The sequence below is a fragment of the Sinohyriopsis cumingii genome, chromosome 8 (genome assembly GCF_028554795.1).
Source record: "Sinohyriopsis cumingii isolate HCF-2022 chromosome 8, ASM2855479v2, whole genome shotgun sequence".
Taxonomy (NCBI): Eukaryota; Metazoa; Mollusca; class Bivalvia; order Unionida; family Unionidae; genus Sinohyriopsis; species Sinohyriopsis cumingii.
In genome coordinates this window covers 98,122,759-98,140,242 of record NC_142968.1, presented here as the reverse complement: position 1 = coordinate 98,140,242, position 17,484 = coordinate 98,122,759, and the positions used below count along the sequence as shown (strand labels likewise).

General features: G+C 34.1%; 1 protein-coding gene across 1 annotated transcript in view; it reads left to right on the top strand.

The window, feature by feature from the left end:
* The window catches only part of LOC149794209 (cilia- and flagella-associated protein 337-like), a 208,382-nt gene that overhangs the window by 81,754 nt on the left and 109,144 nt on the right, over window positions 1-17,484 (top strand). Inside the window, exons 18-22 of the mRNA XM_089968319.1 lie at window positions 1,453-1,568; window positions 4,060-4,132; window positions 7,664-7,846; window positions 8,808-8,855; window positions 15,809-15,901. Of these exons, the coding sequence (XP_089824445.1) occupies window positions 1,453-1,568; window positions 4,060-4,132; window positions 7,664-7,846; window positions 8,808-8,855; window positions 15,809-15,901 (513 nt within the window). The remainder of the gene's footprint in view (window positions 1-1,452; window positions 1,569-4,059; window positions 4,133-7,663; window positions 7,847-8,807; window positions 8,856-15,808; window positions 15,902-17,484) is intronic.

Genomic DNA, 17,484 nt, shown 5'->3' with positions numbered 1-17,484 from the left:
AAACACTTACACTAATTTGCTTACATATCACCTTTAGTTCTATGATTGTTTTCTTTATGAGGGTAATGATAAACAAATTCAGGGATAATATATTGTTTGCCTTGTAAAGTAGACTGAGAGAAGTATTTGCATTAAGAAGCAAAGCTAGTATCTTTGAGTTTCTGGAAATTTTGAAAGATAATAAAATCCCATCTGAAGATAACATAACATATACCAGAGTTCAATAATACATCATCAGTGACAATTATTACTCTGTTATACTGATGAAAGTGACATTATCTAGGTAAAAAGACCAATGGTTAGTTAGTTTATTCTGAGTCATGTAGTACCTTTGTCAACAGTCCCAAGCAGATTAGTTTTTATTTTAAGATGGAGCCCTGGGTGGCTGAGTGAACTAAGGCACTTGCCTTTACAGCTTACTCACTCTCACCTCTTGTCCATGTGGGTTCTAGTCTCAGTTCAGCCAATGTGGGTATGTGAGGAAGTTTGCCAGTATCTGCCCATGGGTTGGCGGTTCCTCAGAGGGTCTTATTGGCTCTTCCTCCACCAAATATACTGCCCACCATGTATTGCTTACCATGTGCTGGAAAATGTGTTAAACCCATAAAACCACAAATGTTATTTTCAACCCAAACATTCAGAGAAACACAGGATAAACTGTTAGTCATATGACAGTAAATGTTATGGATGTGTGAGGATAATATGTCAGAATGTAATACTGGCATGTGATAATAATATGTCAGTTAACTTATCAGCATGTGAGGATGGCATTTGTTATGGGCATGCCAGGAGGACAGACATTATATCATATGTAAATGCAAGGATAATATGACAATATATGTTGTGAGCATGCGAGGATAATATGACAGTAAACATTAAGGGCATGTGATAATAATACTATGGCATACATTATGGGCATGCGAGGATAATATGACAGTAGACATTAAGGGCATATGATAATAATACTATGGCATACATTATGGGCATGTGATGATAATATGAAGTATACATTATGGCCATGTGATAATAATATGACATTATATATTATGGGCATGTTAGTATGCTATGACTATACATTATGGGCATGTGAATATGCTATGACAGTATACATTATGGGCATGTGATAATAATATGACAGTATATATTATGGGCATGTATGCTATGACCATATTCATTATGAGCATGTGAGGATAATATGACTTACATTATTGATATGTGATGATAAATATAAAAGTATACATTGTTGCTCAACAGTATCAGACATGATTTGACAAAAGAAAAAATCATCATATTTCCAATACATAAAACTTCTTTCAGGTCAGTAGAGCATCAGTTAGATTCAGGGACTCTTGTTCTTCTTGATTTCTCAGCTTAATATTGATATGCTTGAAAGATGATTATTGATCTCACAGAAACATTAGGTTGATGAAATTATTACTTTCTTCCTTACAGGTATGGGATTTCAATGGAAACTGTTATCATACACTGTCATGTGCTGGGGGACAGCCAGCAGATGTAGGACAGATACTTAACCTCAAGAGATGTGTCATTGTGGTGGGATGGGCCAAGTGAGTCACTTTGAAGAATATTCTTCTTAATTTTTGACATAGTGATTACTTTTTTTGGTACCTATGGTCATATCAGAATATCCTTATTTCCATCTTTTTGTCCTTTTCCATCTGTATGTCCTTGTGTCCACTCATATGTCCTTGTGTCCACTCATATGTCCTTGCATCCCTCTGTATGTCCTTGCTTTCATCTGTATGCCCTTGTGTCCTTGTATCCATCTGTATGCCCTTGTGTCCTTGTATTCATCTGTATGCCCTTGTGTCCTTGTATCCATCTGTATTCCCTTGTATCCATCTGTATTCCCTTGTATCCATCTGTATGCCTATGAATCCATCTGTATGCCCTTGTGTCCTTGTATTCATCTGTATGCCCTTGTATCCATCTGTATTCCCTTGTATTCATCTGTATGCCCTTGTATTCATCTGTATGCCCTTGTATCCATCTATATACCCTTGTGTCCTTGTATCCATCTGTATGCCCTTGTGTCCTTGTATTCATCTGTATGCCCTTGTATCCATCTGTGTTCCCATGTATTCATCTGTATGCCCTTGTATCCATCTGTATTCCCTTGTATTCATCTGTATGCCCTTATATCCATCTGTATTCCCTTGTACTCATCTGTATGCCCTTGTATCCATCTGTATGCCCTTGTGTCCTTGTATTCATCTGTATGCCCTTGTATCCATCTGTATTCCCTTGTATTCATCTGTATGCCCTTGTATTCATCTGTACGCCCTTGTATCCATCTATATACCATTGTGTCCTTGTATCCATCTGTATACCCTTGTGTCCTTGTATCCATCTGTATGCCCTTGTGTCCTTGTATCCATCTGTATTACCCCACCCACCCCACGCCCACAATTTTTTTGGGGGTACATTTTCTTCAGCTAACCGACTTGGTTGCATATAACACGGTTCGGTATATAATGTGGTCGGATTTTATGGCTCCCAATTACCGTGTTATAGCGGGGTCACACTGTACATCTTTGATTTGAGTATCATTTAATTCTACCCTTTCAAAGTTTTACATGTGTAGCTTCAGTGTTCACTTTTTGTTATCTTTTATCATTCTGGTCTATGAGGCATCACATGGGGTGAGAATTTGTCCCCTTTTTGACAGTGACAGCAAATTGGGCTTGAGATTAACCTTGATGTTAGACTAATTATATATCAGTAATGTGTTCAGTTGTACAATTGGTCCCAGAGTCAACTTCATATGATATGTGGATACATTTTGATGTGTATAACATTAGCTTTATAAAGTAGGTCATTGTGTTCAACAATGACTTCTTATGATGTATCCTAAATGAAAATGGTGTGCATCTAAAATGCCTATTGTTATTATGCCATCATAATGGAAATTCATAACATTTCATCAGAAGACTTTTTATAATATATTGTTCCTAACTTAAATTGGTGCTGATCTGAGATTTAATATGGCCATCTTGGGGAAAATGATGAGAATCTTGTTATTGTGACTTGTCTTAATTGAAAGTTATGGGGTTGACAAGGGGTTTCATCAGAATAGTTCAGATGTTGTCTAGTTGGTCCTGTTATGTCTATTTAATTTACATTGTTTCTTAGGTTTCTTTTAATTATTTGTTTCATTTCATTAAATGCTACTTTGTATTTTTTTGGGACTCCTACTGATTTTTTTTTCAGGACTTAAAATATTTAGGACTTATTTCTGTAATTCTTGGATTATTTGGAAATTAATTTGCAGTAACATAAGTTCTTTTTTTCTTCTCATTTTCACTTTGTATTATAGGAAAATCAATTATTTGTTGAACTTTACAAAGCTTGAGGCCTTTCATTCTTTTCTGTTGCTCATTTTAAGAGCATAGACTCATAACAGTCATAAATTAAAATGCTGCAAATTGACCCAGCAGATATCATTATCTCCACTCTAGAGGAATGGATGGTTATGTCAACATGGGGTTTTCACCAATGGACTATAATCTTATAATATCTACTTTCCTCAGTGAAAATGATGCCAGTCTAATATGGCTGCCAGGAATGCTGTCTTGAAAATCTTCTTGTCACTACTTTCTCAGAATAGATGATACTTTTGACGTGAGGTTTACACCAAAAAGACTTATGATGTTGTCTACTTTGTCAGATGTCCTAAATGAATATGATGCCAATCTGATAGGCAGTATGTCCACTATAGAAGCTTTGAAGACCTTATTATTTTTGCTGAAGATTATCAGGTAAAAAGAAGAAATGAAGAAATGAATTCCTGGAAATTCCTTTTGGTAATCAGAGTGGTATTCCTTCAGAGGAACTCATTTGTCTTTTATGCTCTGTCACAGTAGGTAGGTAAGTAGGTGGGTGGGCTTAGGTAATAGTTAAGACGCTGTGATTCATATAAAGTTTCTTAGTGTTTATTTCATTTACAGTTGAGAGTATATGATACTTATAGATTGTAGACACATATGCTAATTTTAATACTATACAGCTAATGTATATTCAAAACACTGTTTCTTATAGGTATATCACAGTATTCAGAAACACCAGCTTCCGAGATTTCCATGTGCAGCCCTCAGATTGGAAAGGAGGACAGGTGAGTGTCTCTTTCTTTGCACATAAAGAATAGACGCTATTAATCGAATCTATATTGGGGTTGACGTCAGTAAAAGGGAATCCTGGGTAAAGTCATCATTTGCTCTCTCTTGCCAAGGTAACAATAAATTTCAGGATTTCTTTTCTTGCTACTAAATGTTACTGTGATTATTTTCTTGCCAGTTTGTTTGTCATTTAATTTAGCATGTATTATATTTGTTACAAAAATTCTTAATCTAGAATGAGTGCCCTTGAAGACATGAAGTCAATATCAGCCATAATTCTGCTTCAAGGATATGTCTTTCATAGAACAGTACTTAAGCTCATTTGTAAGTGAGGGGCCACGAGTGGCTGAGTGGTCTAAAGCACTCTCCGTTACGGATCACTGCCATCTCACCTCTGTCTGCGTGGGTACGAGTCTCTGATTCAGCCAACGTGGGTATGTGAGAAAGCTTGCCAGTAGCTTCTCGTGGGTCAGTGGTTCTTTCCCGGGGTTTTCCCGGATCCTTCCTCCACTATAAATACTGGCCGCCATGTATAGCCTATCATGTGCTGAAAAAATGGCGTTAAGCCCTACAACAACAACAACATTTGTAAGTGCTTCTCCTGACAACTGACACTGAGACAAGAAAAGAGTAAACATTTTAAAATATTTCTACATAATGTTTGTGAGAAATAGGTACCACTTTAACCAATGGCAGAATTGTTGCATTTATCTCCACTTTTCTGAAATTTTTGCATTTATAGTTATGCAACATGATGGATGTACTCAATTTCCGTCATTCTGCTCCAGACTAGTTACCGGTAAATTTAGATTATACAGCCCACTTTTTGCACATAAGTTATAACTAGGAGTCAGATGAAGGTTTAGGTTACATATCTTGCAGCAGGGAAGTTGGCAGGACATATTTTTCCATATTATCCGGTTTCCTTTTACTCGTAATAACCATTGTTCAGTGTTCAGAACAAAAAACATGGAATCTGATTTTCCAGCACATTATGCAACAGCAGATCTATGTTTTTTGCAGTTGGACTATACTTTTACACAAGTGTGTAATGTATCATGTCTCACATTTTACCAGGTTCCAAGATGGAAGTATAAACTCTCTCCCTTACAGCTATGATTTTAATCATGAAATTATTATTATGCAATTTAAATAGTCATTATCCTTAAAATTTTGATGAAGAAAGTTTAATAAAGGTTTTTATAAAACATTAAAAAGAAAAGCCATTTCTGTGTTCAGTAGCTTATGTTTACATGTAGAGCATTGCTTGTTATTAAAGAAGAAAATCAGATGTTTGACCAATTGCATTGGTTTTGGATTTGGAAAATTAGATGTTTGACCAATTGCATTGGAGTTGTATTATCACATTAATTATGTCTTTTGAATAAAAATGGAGGTGGAATAATAGAAAAGTTTAAAGGCATGAAAATCCTTCAAACTTAAAATCTAGTGGCCCCTTTCATATGTCGGTTGAACTCACTTCCTTTGATCAATCAAACACTTATAAATGTTATTGTTTATGTAACATAAACTACCTTAAATTAACCGACTCTTTCATAACTGTGATCAAAGATAACAAGGCAGCCAAGCGAAATGAATACTTCATAAAATAAAGAGCTTGATTTCACAGATACAGACCATTGTGGGCAAGTGAGTTTCAGAGAATTCTTGAACTGGCACTTATAGATATCCTCAAAGATGATAAGTTTCAGTATTACTTCCAATGAAATCACTACATCAATATTGTACTAATTGAACAATACAAAAATTGAGTCTTGACGTAGATGATTGTCGCATGAAATAAATGTCCCATGTTTTTTTAGAAAAAGGAATCTTGTTAGGTGGTGTATCCAACAGTTAGTCTAGTTCCCTGCTCTGTGGACTCCTGATTTGGCAGGAAAATATTAAACACCACTACGAGAACCAAACTCAACAAGAAAACAAAAGGCAGTGATGTAATACACATATTTTTTCGCATACACATGATCGTTTTTGAAACCAGTTGGAATGATCTTACATATGTTGGACATTTTTAAATGAAATGTTATTTAAACAGAATAATGAACAACTTCATTAGAAAAAGCACATTATTAAAATTTATTATTGATGTGATTGTAAAATGAGGATTCAGTCAATAAACAGCCCAAATCCCTAATACAGCTCCCCCCCCGCCCACAGATTCCTTGATGTCAGAGTGTCAGAGTGATTTTTTTCAATTTTTGGAGGTCCCTCAGTAACTCGTGTCTCGTGTATAGTGCAGGCTATGTTTGTGGACCCCGTTGTGCGCGAGTTATTGAGGGAGATATATATATATATATATATATATATATATATATATATATATATATATATATATATATATATATATATATATATATATATATATATATATATATATATATATTTATATATAGTGATTCTTTGGCATCCTACTGTGTGGGATATTTATTTTGTTGTTATCAAAACCTATTCAATAACCTAATTACCTATTAATTTTGTTTTCACATTCAATTTTCACACTGAAAACAAAACAAAACTTCAAATTTGACAACTGTTAATACCCTAGATCTTTTACAGAAAGATCATTTGCTAAACAAATCTGGAAAAAGTATTCTATACTATAGACTGTCTACTAGTCACATGGGTAATGAAAGGGCAGATAGAGTGGTCATGGTAATACTGCAGTTATCTATGACCAGAGGATTACATATAGTGACTTGAAATATTAATTGGCATGTTGTTTGTAGTTGGCAAATATATGGAATGAAAAAACGCGACAAACACATTTTGGAAATGCAAATCATTATTGGAGAGAACCATTCCTCATATGGAATAAACTGCAGAGACGAAGTTTCATCGCACCACTCACATATAGGACAATCATACATGACTCATGCATGCCTTCCAAAGGGTGAACCTTGACCAATGTCCACTTTTGATGAAACACAGTCATGTTATGTATTCACTTCCACTCAGTGTGGCAGAAGTTATGGTTCAAATGGAAACTCAGTTAGGAAGCCTTTTGATGATGTACCACCAGAAACAAATCTTGGACGTTTTGAGCAAATGTGGTTTATAAGTTTAGACCCTGTATTTTAAGGATTTAATATTTTTTCCTTCATTTTTTATTTATAATCTTTTTCAAGAGTTTTGGCATCTTTATGTTTTATCTTGCATCTTTTATGACATTTGTGTACACATATCTTGTGTACATTTATTTGGAAGAATTTATTCTCCTAAAGGTTTGTGTAATTTTCGCTTATACATATCTTTGAAATAGTGTTATATATCCATGATTCTTCTGATGTGCTGTCAGACCCTATACATATCTTTGAAATAGTGTTATATATCCATGATTCTTCTGATGTGCTGTCAGACCCTATACATATCTTTGTTTGGCTGAAGTAGACCTCTTTCTTTAGCCGTCTGTGTTATTGTTTTGTAAGTTTTCACTTTTCAACATGGTAGTTTTTCAGCAGTGTTGGTTTTTTGTTGCTATTTTACTGCATTTGGGTGCTCTGTTATAGGAACATTCAGAGGATATTCTGGCTGCTGGCTTTCAGCCTCCCAACCTTCTTGCCACAGGGTCATATGATGGTGAGATAGTCATCTGGAACACCAACTCTGAGCATGCATCCAAACATTTCAATCAGAGGTCCCGCAAGCATCTCAAGTCCCGTGGCCGAACCTTTGTGACCAACAGCCGAGAGGTATGGCTAGGAATCTTAGTGTCAAAAGCAATATTGTCTTTCTCCTATTGTATGCACCTAATACATTTTTGGAACAAGTTGAGGTTTTTCTTACTTAATAAAAGCTTCTACATTTATGTGAAAACATTATCCATACATATGGGTTTCACTGCATTTCATCAGAAACCTTTAGTCAGTCAAGACAAAACGTTATTTTCATAAAAGAAATGGATTCTATGAATCTTAAGTATTTTGTTGTAGATTTGTCATTAAAATATCACATTTTTATTTAGAATTCATTATTAGAATTAAGGTTCTCATTGAGAAATGTTTTGGTGCATTTGGTAGAGAAAATGATAGGCTTAAGACAGTGTTTCTCAAACTTTTTTGTCTTGCGGCGCACCAAAAAGATCTAAATATTTCACGGCACACCTGAAAAGATTAAACAATTTTTTGTGGTGAAGAACTTACTTATTTTTACATATATATTTAATTTTAAATTTAATGTGAAGGATTGAAGAGAGGCTCCAACGTCGACAAACAAGCATGCATTTCTTAAGAAGTCTCTCTCTCTTTATCGACTTGATTTCAGTCAGTGCTGAAAATCCAAACTCACAAAACCACGAAGACACAAACGGCAGAATTACTTTGATTGCCTTTGAACTGATTGCACTATATATGTGACTTTTTTAACTTTTGCGACATTGATTTACCATTTAATTTTTCAATTCGTTCAAGGTTTCAAAACGCTAGCAATTTTAAATATTTTTCAAAACTCCCACGGCACACATGCAAATTTCTCGCGGCACACTAGTGTGCCACAGCACACAGTTTGAGAATCACTGGCTTAAGAGCATAAGGACTGAAATATCTGTTATTTTGCTACACTTGTATACTTTAAAAAGATAATATTCTCTTATGTATATCAAGGAATAAAGATATAAAATAAATATTTTCTCCATTACCTATGTTGTAATTACAGACTTCACCAAAACCACTCCCAAACAAAGAACAGGGAAACAATGGGGAGGTAAATCTAGAGGTGTAGGTCATACTCAGAATAGTGTGGAGTTACCCCTCTTCTTGCACTTTTCTTTTGTTGTTGTTTCTTTTATTGTCTTTCATTTTGTACAGTGCATGACCCACTATGATGATGCACTAAATTTGCACTTTCTTTAGTTTGTAAGGGATGTGATGGATTTGTTATATTTTATCAAATACTGTGAATTACATTAATGAAAGTAATTATTTAGATTTTTTTCATATCCAGTCTGTTGCATTAATGAAAGTAAATATTGGATCATATAAGAATCATATCATCTGCAATGCACCTGGTTAAGCTATGACTTTCTAAAATCATAGAGTACAATGCAGAATTGCTTTAGCTCTTAATACATAGAAATCACAGGCACTACACTATCCAGACATTATAATTTCCTTATGACATGAATTAGAATAATTATAAAATTACGTTTTACTATACACAATTGCATACCTAGCTGGACCACTTAAAATAAATGAATTACAGTAGTTTATGCATGTATCACCAGTTTTAACATAATATTCACTTGTATAGTTATCTTATAGTCATAAAATAAATATGGTATTTTATATTTTGATATGACTCCTAGCAGTATCACATAAATATTGTATGTCACTCTGAGACATAGCACCTTGCAGTGTGATGTAAATGTGATACATCAAACAGTGACATAACACCTAGCAGTGTAACATAAATGTGATAAACAGTGACATAATGCCTAGCATTGCCACATAACATCATTGATTTAAGTGTAACATTTGCAGGTATGTTCGAAATAGATCACAAACTTAAGTTATTCAGACCGGGTACATATGAAATAGAGCACAAACTTTAATTAGACATGGAACATATGAAATAGACCACAAACATGAATTAGGCAGACATGGTACATATGAAATAGAGCACAAACATGAATTAGTCAGACATGGTACATATGAAATAGAGCACAAACTTTAATTAGATGTGGAACATATGAAATAAAAAACAAATGTTAATTAGTAGGATATGAAACATGAAACCTGTTTGAAAAATACAGTATTACACTTTCATTATTCAGTTTGTTATGTGTAGTAGTATCCAATAAGTGTCAAGAATTAAAGTTTAAATGGACACTCATGTCAGATGCAGAGTGTATCAGAATATCACTGAAAAGCAGTTGGAAATTTACCATTTGGCTTTTATCTGTTCCCCTAGCCATTTCATCTTGCTTGTAAAGACCTGTAACCAGATTGATAGAATTCTTTCCCATGTATATCACAGCTCATGGAACTATTGTTCCCACATAGTACTCTTTTTATATCTTAGTGACATGATGTATGCTACATTATCCCCACGCTTTGTAAAAATATTACATTGTAGCAGTCTGTCAGTTGATCCATCCATCCAAAATTAGCAATTTTTTAAAATTTACTTTCCTATTTGATAACAGGTGCAAATGCAGTATGTTTGGTCCTCACTCTATCTTTCTCTCCTTCACACTTTGGATACCTGAGAGGGGTAAAAGGATTGAATATTCTACAATATCAAATGCAGTAACATTTTCCAAAAAAACCATTGTCAATAATACTATATGTATGTACAGCTACAGCTGCCTGTTACAAACAAAGTTCCTGTACTACAGGGAAATGGGGAAAATGTTAGGAGAAGGAATAGATTTGTTCCTAAAAAAGAAAAGCACCTTCATTTTGCAAATATTGATGACAGTTGGGGACAGACTGTTAATTTTAAGCACCTACTTAATGACAAAAAATATGTAATTGAGTTGCAACTGAATTGATTAGGAGTTATATTTACTGAGTTCATACTGAGTTCTTGCAGGCTGTGGAACTCTTCAGTCAGTTGAGATACAATTGCTGTATGGATCATTTGGATGCTTGTTCTAAACATATTTATCTAGTCAATTGGTCAAGTAGAATGGATATCCCTTACTCTGCTTCATATTGGTATCCTTTTTAAGAAGACCAGTCTAGCTTACCACAATGCTAAGATGTCTGTGTGATTTTACCTCAGTAAATGGATGCGAAAAATAGTAAAGCTTATCTTCCCCATTTTCCTTTTGATATGTAAAGTTGACAAATATGTATTGTGAGAAATCCTTGCTTATTATTTGATATTTTGCACTAGGAACATGATATTAAGAATTGTCATAAATAGTAACCTTTGATATCCCCAGCTTGCCTTTGTGATGGGTTTTACTATCAGACCTTGCCGAATATGTAGAAATCTTCCTGTTGTGGGGACAGTTTTCACTGCAGAATCCTATGCTCTCTTTGTTCTTGACAACGACTGCATTATATAAATGGGTCATTGTTGGATTACATTGAAAGTAGATGTTAGGATACCAACCAGACATAAGCAGGGCTCAGTAAAACCACCATTCCTCTTGTCTTGACCACATACAAATGAGCTTTTCCAAGGAATATTTTACTAATGCTTCTGTAGGTCAAGTTGATGCAGATTTGCACCTTGAGAATATGTGTGCATTTTCATCCCTTAACAAGCTCTGAACCTTGGCATTGCATAACATCTAGCACACATTAAATATTGATTACTTTTGCCTATTTTATCTACTTATTGTCAATCCCTGACATGTCATAAAGGGAGTCTACATGCTTTTTACACAGGCTGACAAGTGCAAAGTTGATACTTATATGGTTTCAAATCATTTTTAAAAATCATGTTCAGTGTGAATAAAGCTGGTTTAAAACCCTTCTAGTACCAAGTCTGTGTTAAGTGCCAGTGGTCTTTTAGGATGAGTTTAAGTAGTATAGTGAAAGGTGTAAATGTACTGTGTTGACTACAGTGATATGTTAGTGTACTGTGTTGACTATAATGATAGGTGTAAATGTACTGTGTTGACTATAGTGATATGTTAGTGTACTGTGTTGACTATAGTGATAGGTGTAAATGTACTGTGTTGACTATAGTGATATGTTAGTGTACTGTGTTGACTATAGTGATATGTGTAAGTGTACTGTGTTGACTATATTGAAATGTGTAAGTGTCATGTGTTGACTATATTGATATGTGTAAGTGTACTGTGCTGACTATAGTGATATATATAAGTGTACTGTGTTGACTATAGTGATAGGTGTAAATGTACTGTGTTGACTATAGTGATATGTTAGTGTACTGTGTTGACTGTAGTGATAGGTGTAAATGTACTGTGTTGACTATATTGATATGTGTAGGTGTACTATATTGACTATAGTGATAGGTGTAAATGTACTGTGTTGACTATAGTGATATGTTAGTGTACTACATTGACTATAGTGATATGTTAGTGTGCTTTGTTGACTATATTGATATGTGTAAGTGTACTGTGTTGACTGTAGTGATATACATAAGTGTACTGTGTTGACTATAGTAATACATGTAAGTGTACTTTGTTGACTATATTGATATGTGTAGTTGTTGTTGTTGTTGTTGTGGGGTTTAACGCCATTTTTCAGCACGATAGGCTATACATGGCGGCCAGTATTAATGGTGGAGGAAGAACCCGGAAAAGCCCGGAAAGAACCACCGACCCACGAGAAGCTACTGGCAGGCTTTCTCACATGCCCACATTGGCTGAATCTTAGACTCGAACCGCCGCAGACAGAGGTGAGATGGCAGTGATCCGTAACGAAGAGCGCTTTAGACCACTCGGCCACTGATATGTGTAGGTGTACTGTCTTGACTATATTGATATGTGTAAGTGTACTGTGTTGACTGTAGTGATATGCATAAGTGTACTTTGCTGACTATAGTGATATATGTAAGTGTACTGTGTTAAATACACTGATACATTTAAGTGTACTGTGTTGACTATAGTGATAGGTGTAAATGTACTGTGTTGACTATAGTGATATGTTAGTGTACTGTGTTGACTATAATGATATGTTTAGGTGTACTGTGTTAACTGTAGTGATATGCATAAGTGTACTTTGCTGACTATAGTGATATATGTAAGTGTACTGTGTTAAATACACTGATACATTTAAGTGTACTGTGTTGACTATAGTGATATGTTAGTGTACTGTGTTGACTATAGTGATATATGTAAGTGTACTGTGTTGACTATATTGATATGTGTAAGTGTACTGTGTTGACTGTAGTGATATGCATAAGTGTACTATGTTGACTATAGTGATATGTGTATCATGTGTTGACTATATTGATATGTATAAGTGTACAGTGCTGACTATAGTGATATATGTAAGTGTACTGTGTTGACTATATTGATATGTGTAAGTGTACTGTGTTGACTGTAGTGATATACATAAGTGTACTATGTTGACTATAGTGATATGTGTAAGTATCATGTGTTGACTATATTGATATGTATAAGTGTACTGTGCTGACTATAGTGATATATGTAAGTGTACTGTGTTGAATGTACCGATACATTTAAGTGTACAGTGTTGAGTAGTGATAGACATAAATGTACTGTGTTGAGTAAAGTGATGCTTATGTAATTGTACAGTGTTAAGTACAGTGATACAGGTAAGTGTACTGTGTTGAGCAATGAATATTCATTGCAACTCACTTAAAAAATGAGTGCTTATAACTGTTTTCCCAGATAACCTGCATAAGTGGAAATTTAAAAAATTATTCCTTTTTTATACAAAGTTATATCATTTTTAGGAGCTCGTTGTCAAAAACAACTTTTTGCTTACATACAATCTTCAGACCATCACATGCATTTAGGCAGAGTAAACAGTTTTGTTCTTTTATTTAAGCCAAAATGTTTCTAATTTCCATTCAGTAAGGTTATAAACAGACACTGAAAAAGACAAGTTCAAATAAATCTGGCAGGTTTGTTTATTTTAAGTGTGGGAACTCTGTACAATATTTGTAAAGTATTTTGGGCTATTACATTTGTGATTTGCCCAAAAGTGGACTGAATTGATGGAATTATCATAGAACGTATCATGTAAAATTATAACACTTGAAACATGGTCAAGGGTAGGCTGAGGTGATGGAATGAATGTGGGAAATATAGGTATGAAATGCTAATCCTGGTAAACAGAAGTGTAAAATGATATGTTATAACACTTGGAACATGGCCAAGGTTGAGCTGAGGTGGTGATGATTGTAAATGGAGGTGTAAATAGATAGGTTTCATATAATTCACTATGTTAAAGTTTCTCAAGTTTTATAAGTGTGCATGTAGTATTTTTTATATAGTTACATATTTTGAGTGCAGTTGAAGACATGCTGACTTGTGCAATGTCACATTTTAAATAAGATGAAGAATAAATCACCATATGTTACTCAGACAATAGTAATGTATTTGATGGTATTCCAGAATTCATTACTGTAGTCTAATCAGGAATTGGTGCCTGTATAATTATTCTTCCTATAAACTTGAGTAATATATATATATATATATATATATATATATATATATATATATATATATATATATATATATATATATATATATATATATATATATATATGTGTGTGTGTGTGTGTGTGTGTGTGTGTGTGTGCGTGTGTGTCAAATGTTTGCACTTACTTTGAATAATAATACTTATTGGAGATTGGCACCTTATGTCTGTTTTTTATTTCTTATTTTTAAATTTTGTATTATTATCTGGTGAGGCAGTTTTTGGGTGGATATTACCAAACCTTGTCTTAAAATATAATAATTTTGTAGTTTGCATTTCTTGATCAAATTCCAGCTTTAAACATGCACATGCCTAGATATGTGTCCAACAGTATACTACAAGTCCAGGGGCTACTAGAATGATGGATATGGACTTCCATATATTCTGTTCAGGTGGCTTAGTTCTTTATCAAGTTCTAGCTTTAAAAATGCATATACCTAGATATGGGTCCAACAAATATCATACCTGAAGGCAAGGGGTGACTAGAAGGCTGGATATGGGCTACCATATATTATATTCAGGTGGCTCAGTACTTCATCAAGTTCTAGCTTTAAAAATGCATGTGCTTATCACATGATCCAATAAATATCATTCCTGGATCCATGGGGCTACTAGAATACTGGATCTGAGCTATCATATATTTTATACAAGTGGCCTAATGGCTTACTTTTATTTATGTTATATCAGACTTGTTATACATTTTATTTAACCAGGACTATACAAATATTTCACAAAGGAGAGTAATTACTTAATAATTACTAATGACTATATCTACTATACAATTATTATACAGTGATTCATATCAAGGTAAAAAGGAAATACCTAAAGCCCTCAGGCTACCATCTGAATTTGAAATTTATTGAACTCTATATATGCACTTTAGCAATGGAATGCAAGAATGGGCTATGAAATTTATTGGACCCTAATTATGTACTTCAGCAGCGGAATGCAAGACAAGACTATGCAATTTTTGGACCCTAAGTATGTACTTTAACAATGGAATGCAAGAATAGGCCATGAAATTTATTGGACCCTAACTATGTACTTTAGCAATGGAATGCTAAAATAGGCTATGGCTTGATGATTGTGCATCTTACTAAAAACTTCTTTAATTATGCCCTTTGCTTGACAAACTTTAATTGAAATAACATTCATCCATTCTCATACAAGTGACCATTATTCTGTAATGTGATATATTTTTTTATCTGCTAGGTTGGACAATTGTCTTTTAAACTTTCAGCAGAATGCCTTGTTGATATGCGTAAAATCTGCTAGGTCAGACATTATTTTGAACAGTCTTTGGAATGCCTTGTTGATATGCACATATTGTTTGTTTTAACAATCAAATGAAGTTAAAGAGGTTATTGCTTAAAATAGGAGAACTAATATTGTGCAAACAGCACTGACTACTATAACTTAGAATTCAAACATATTGATATGAAATACTTGTAATAATTAATGAACAATTACAAAGACTTCATGTGAGTCAGGTTTTGTTGCTGTTGTAAGGTGGCATTTAAGATAAAGTTGGATAAGAAACATTACATGAAATTCTATTTATTACAGATAACCAATGTGTCATTAAACAGCCGTCCAAAGAGCAGGCCAAAGTCACGAACAACTACATCTCGAGTTAGCATAGTAAGCAGTGAAGAGCAGGTAATATATAGAGGATGGAGAAATGCAGTCAAATCTGCTTAAAGATCAATTTTGTATGCAATATACTGTTTTATATTTCAGTTTTTTTCCAAGGTCGTTAAACCAACAACATCTGAGCAGTCACCCGTACTAAGAAGTCAATTTGCACAGGTGTCTGGTCTAGTAAAATTTTATCTGTACACATAGTTAATGTAAGAAAAATAATGTGAGGGTCTAGATTTTTTTAAATATTATTAACCAGCGATCACATGGTAATAGTATACAAAGGTTCACCTGTCCTTCTGTCTGTCACATGGATATGGTATGCAAAGGTTCACCTGTCCTTCTGTCTGTCACATGATAATGGTGTACAAAGGTTCACCTGTCCTTCTGTCTGTCACATGGTAATGGTATACAAAGGTTCACCTGTCCTTCTGTCTGTCAGATGGTAATGGTATACAAAGGTTCACCTGTCCTTCTGTCTGTCACATGGATATGGTATGCAAAAATTCCTGCCCTTTTGTCCATCATATGCATAAGGTACACAAAAACTCATCACCCCCCACTGTCCATCACATGAAAGTAATATACAAAAAAATTCATCTGTCCTTCTGTCCCTCACATGAAAATGATATACAAAAATTCATCTGTCCTTCTGTCCCTCACATGAAAATGATATACAAAAATGAATCTGTCCTTCTGTCCATCACATGAAAATAATATACAAAAATGAACCTGTCCTTTTGTCCATCACATGAAAGTAATATACAAAAAAATTCATCTGTCCTTCTGTCCATCACATGAAAATGATATACAAAAAATAATCTTACCTTTTGTCCATCACATGGATGTGGCATACAAAAATTCATCTGTCCCTGCTGTGCTTCACACACTCCTGTGAATGCAGATGGTTGTACAGGTTTTTGATTGTTTGCCATTATACGTTGTAAAAATTATGGTGATCTCCTAAAAATGTGCATATTAACAAATTATTGTGCTCCTATAATTTAGTTATTGCCCTTTTTGATTATGAAATTGATGATACATTACTGAAACTAACTCCTGCTCATTTTTTATGTAAAATATATTCAAAATATACCGAAGATTATCTCACCATGAAACTTGGTAAATATCATGGCCACTGACTGAAAATGCAAATATTAACAAATTACTATGCACCTGAAATATTTTGTAAGAGTTATTGTTCTTTTTAACTTGCAGCTGGATACAGTTTATTAATAGAATGAAACTAGTCATAGTTGTCAGTTGATCACCATGAAACATTGTACATGTTATGGTCAACATCTGAAGATCCACAGATCAATAAAATATATTGCCCACTCAAAGTTTGTTAGAGTTATTTTATTAGCCTCATTGTCTGCCAGCTGAATGAAATGTATGACAGAATTTGTGAATACAACTTGTTTCATAGTTTTGATGGATTGCTGTTAAAAGGTGATGCCTGTCATGATCATCATCATCATCAAACGTGCATATTTTTAAATCACTGCTATCGTACAAATGTTATTTGTTACCCTTTTTAACTTAAATACACCTGGATGGAATGCGTGAGAGAATTTTTGTGATTACAACTACTCTCAGTT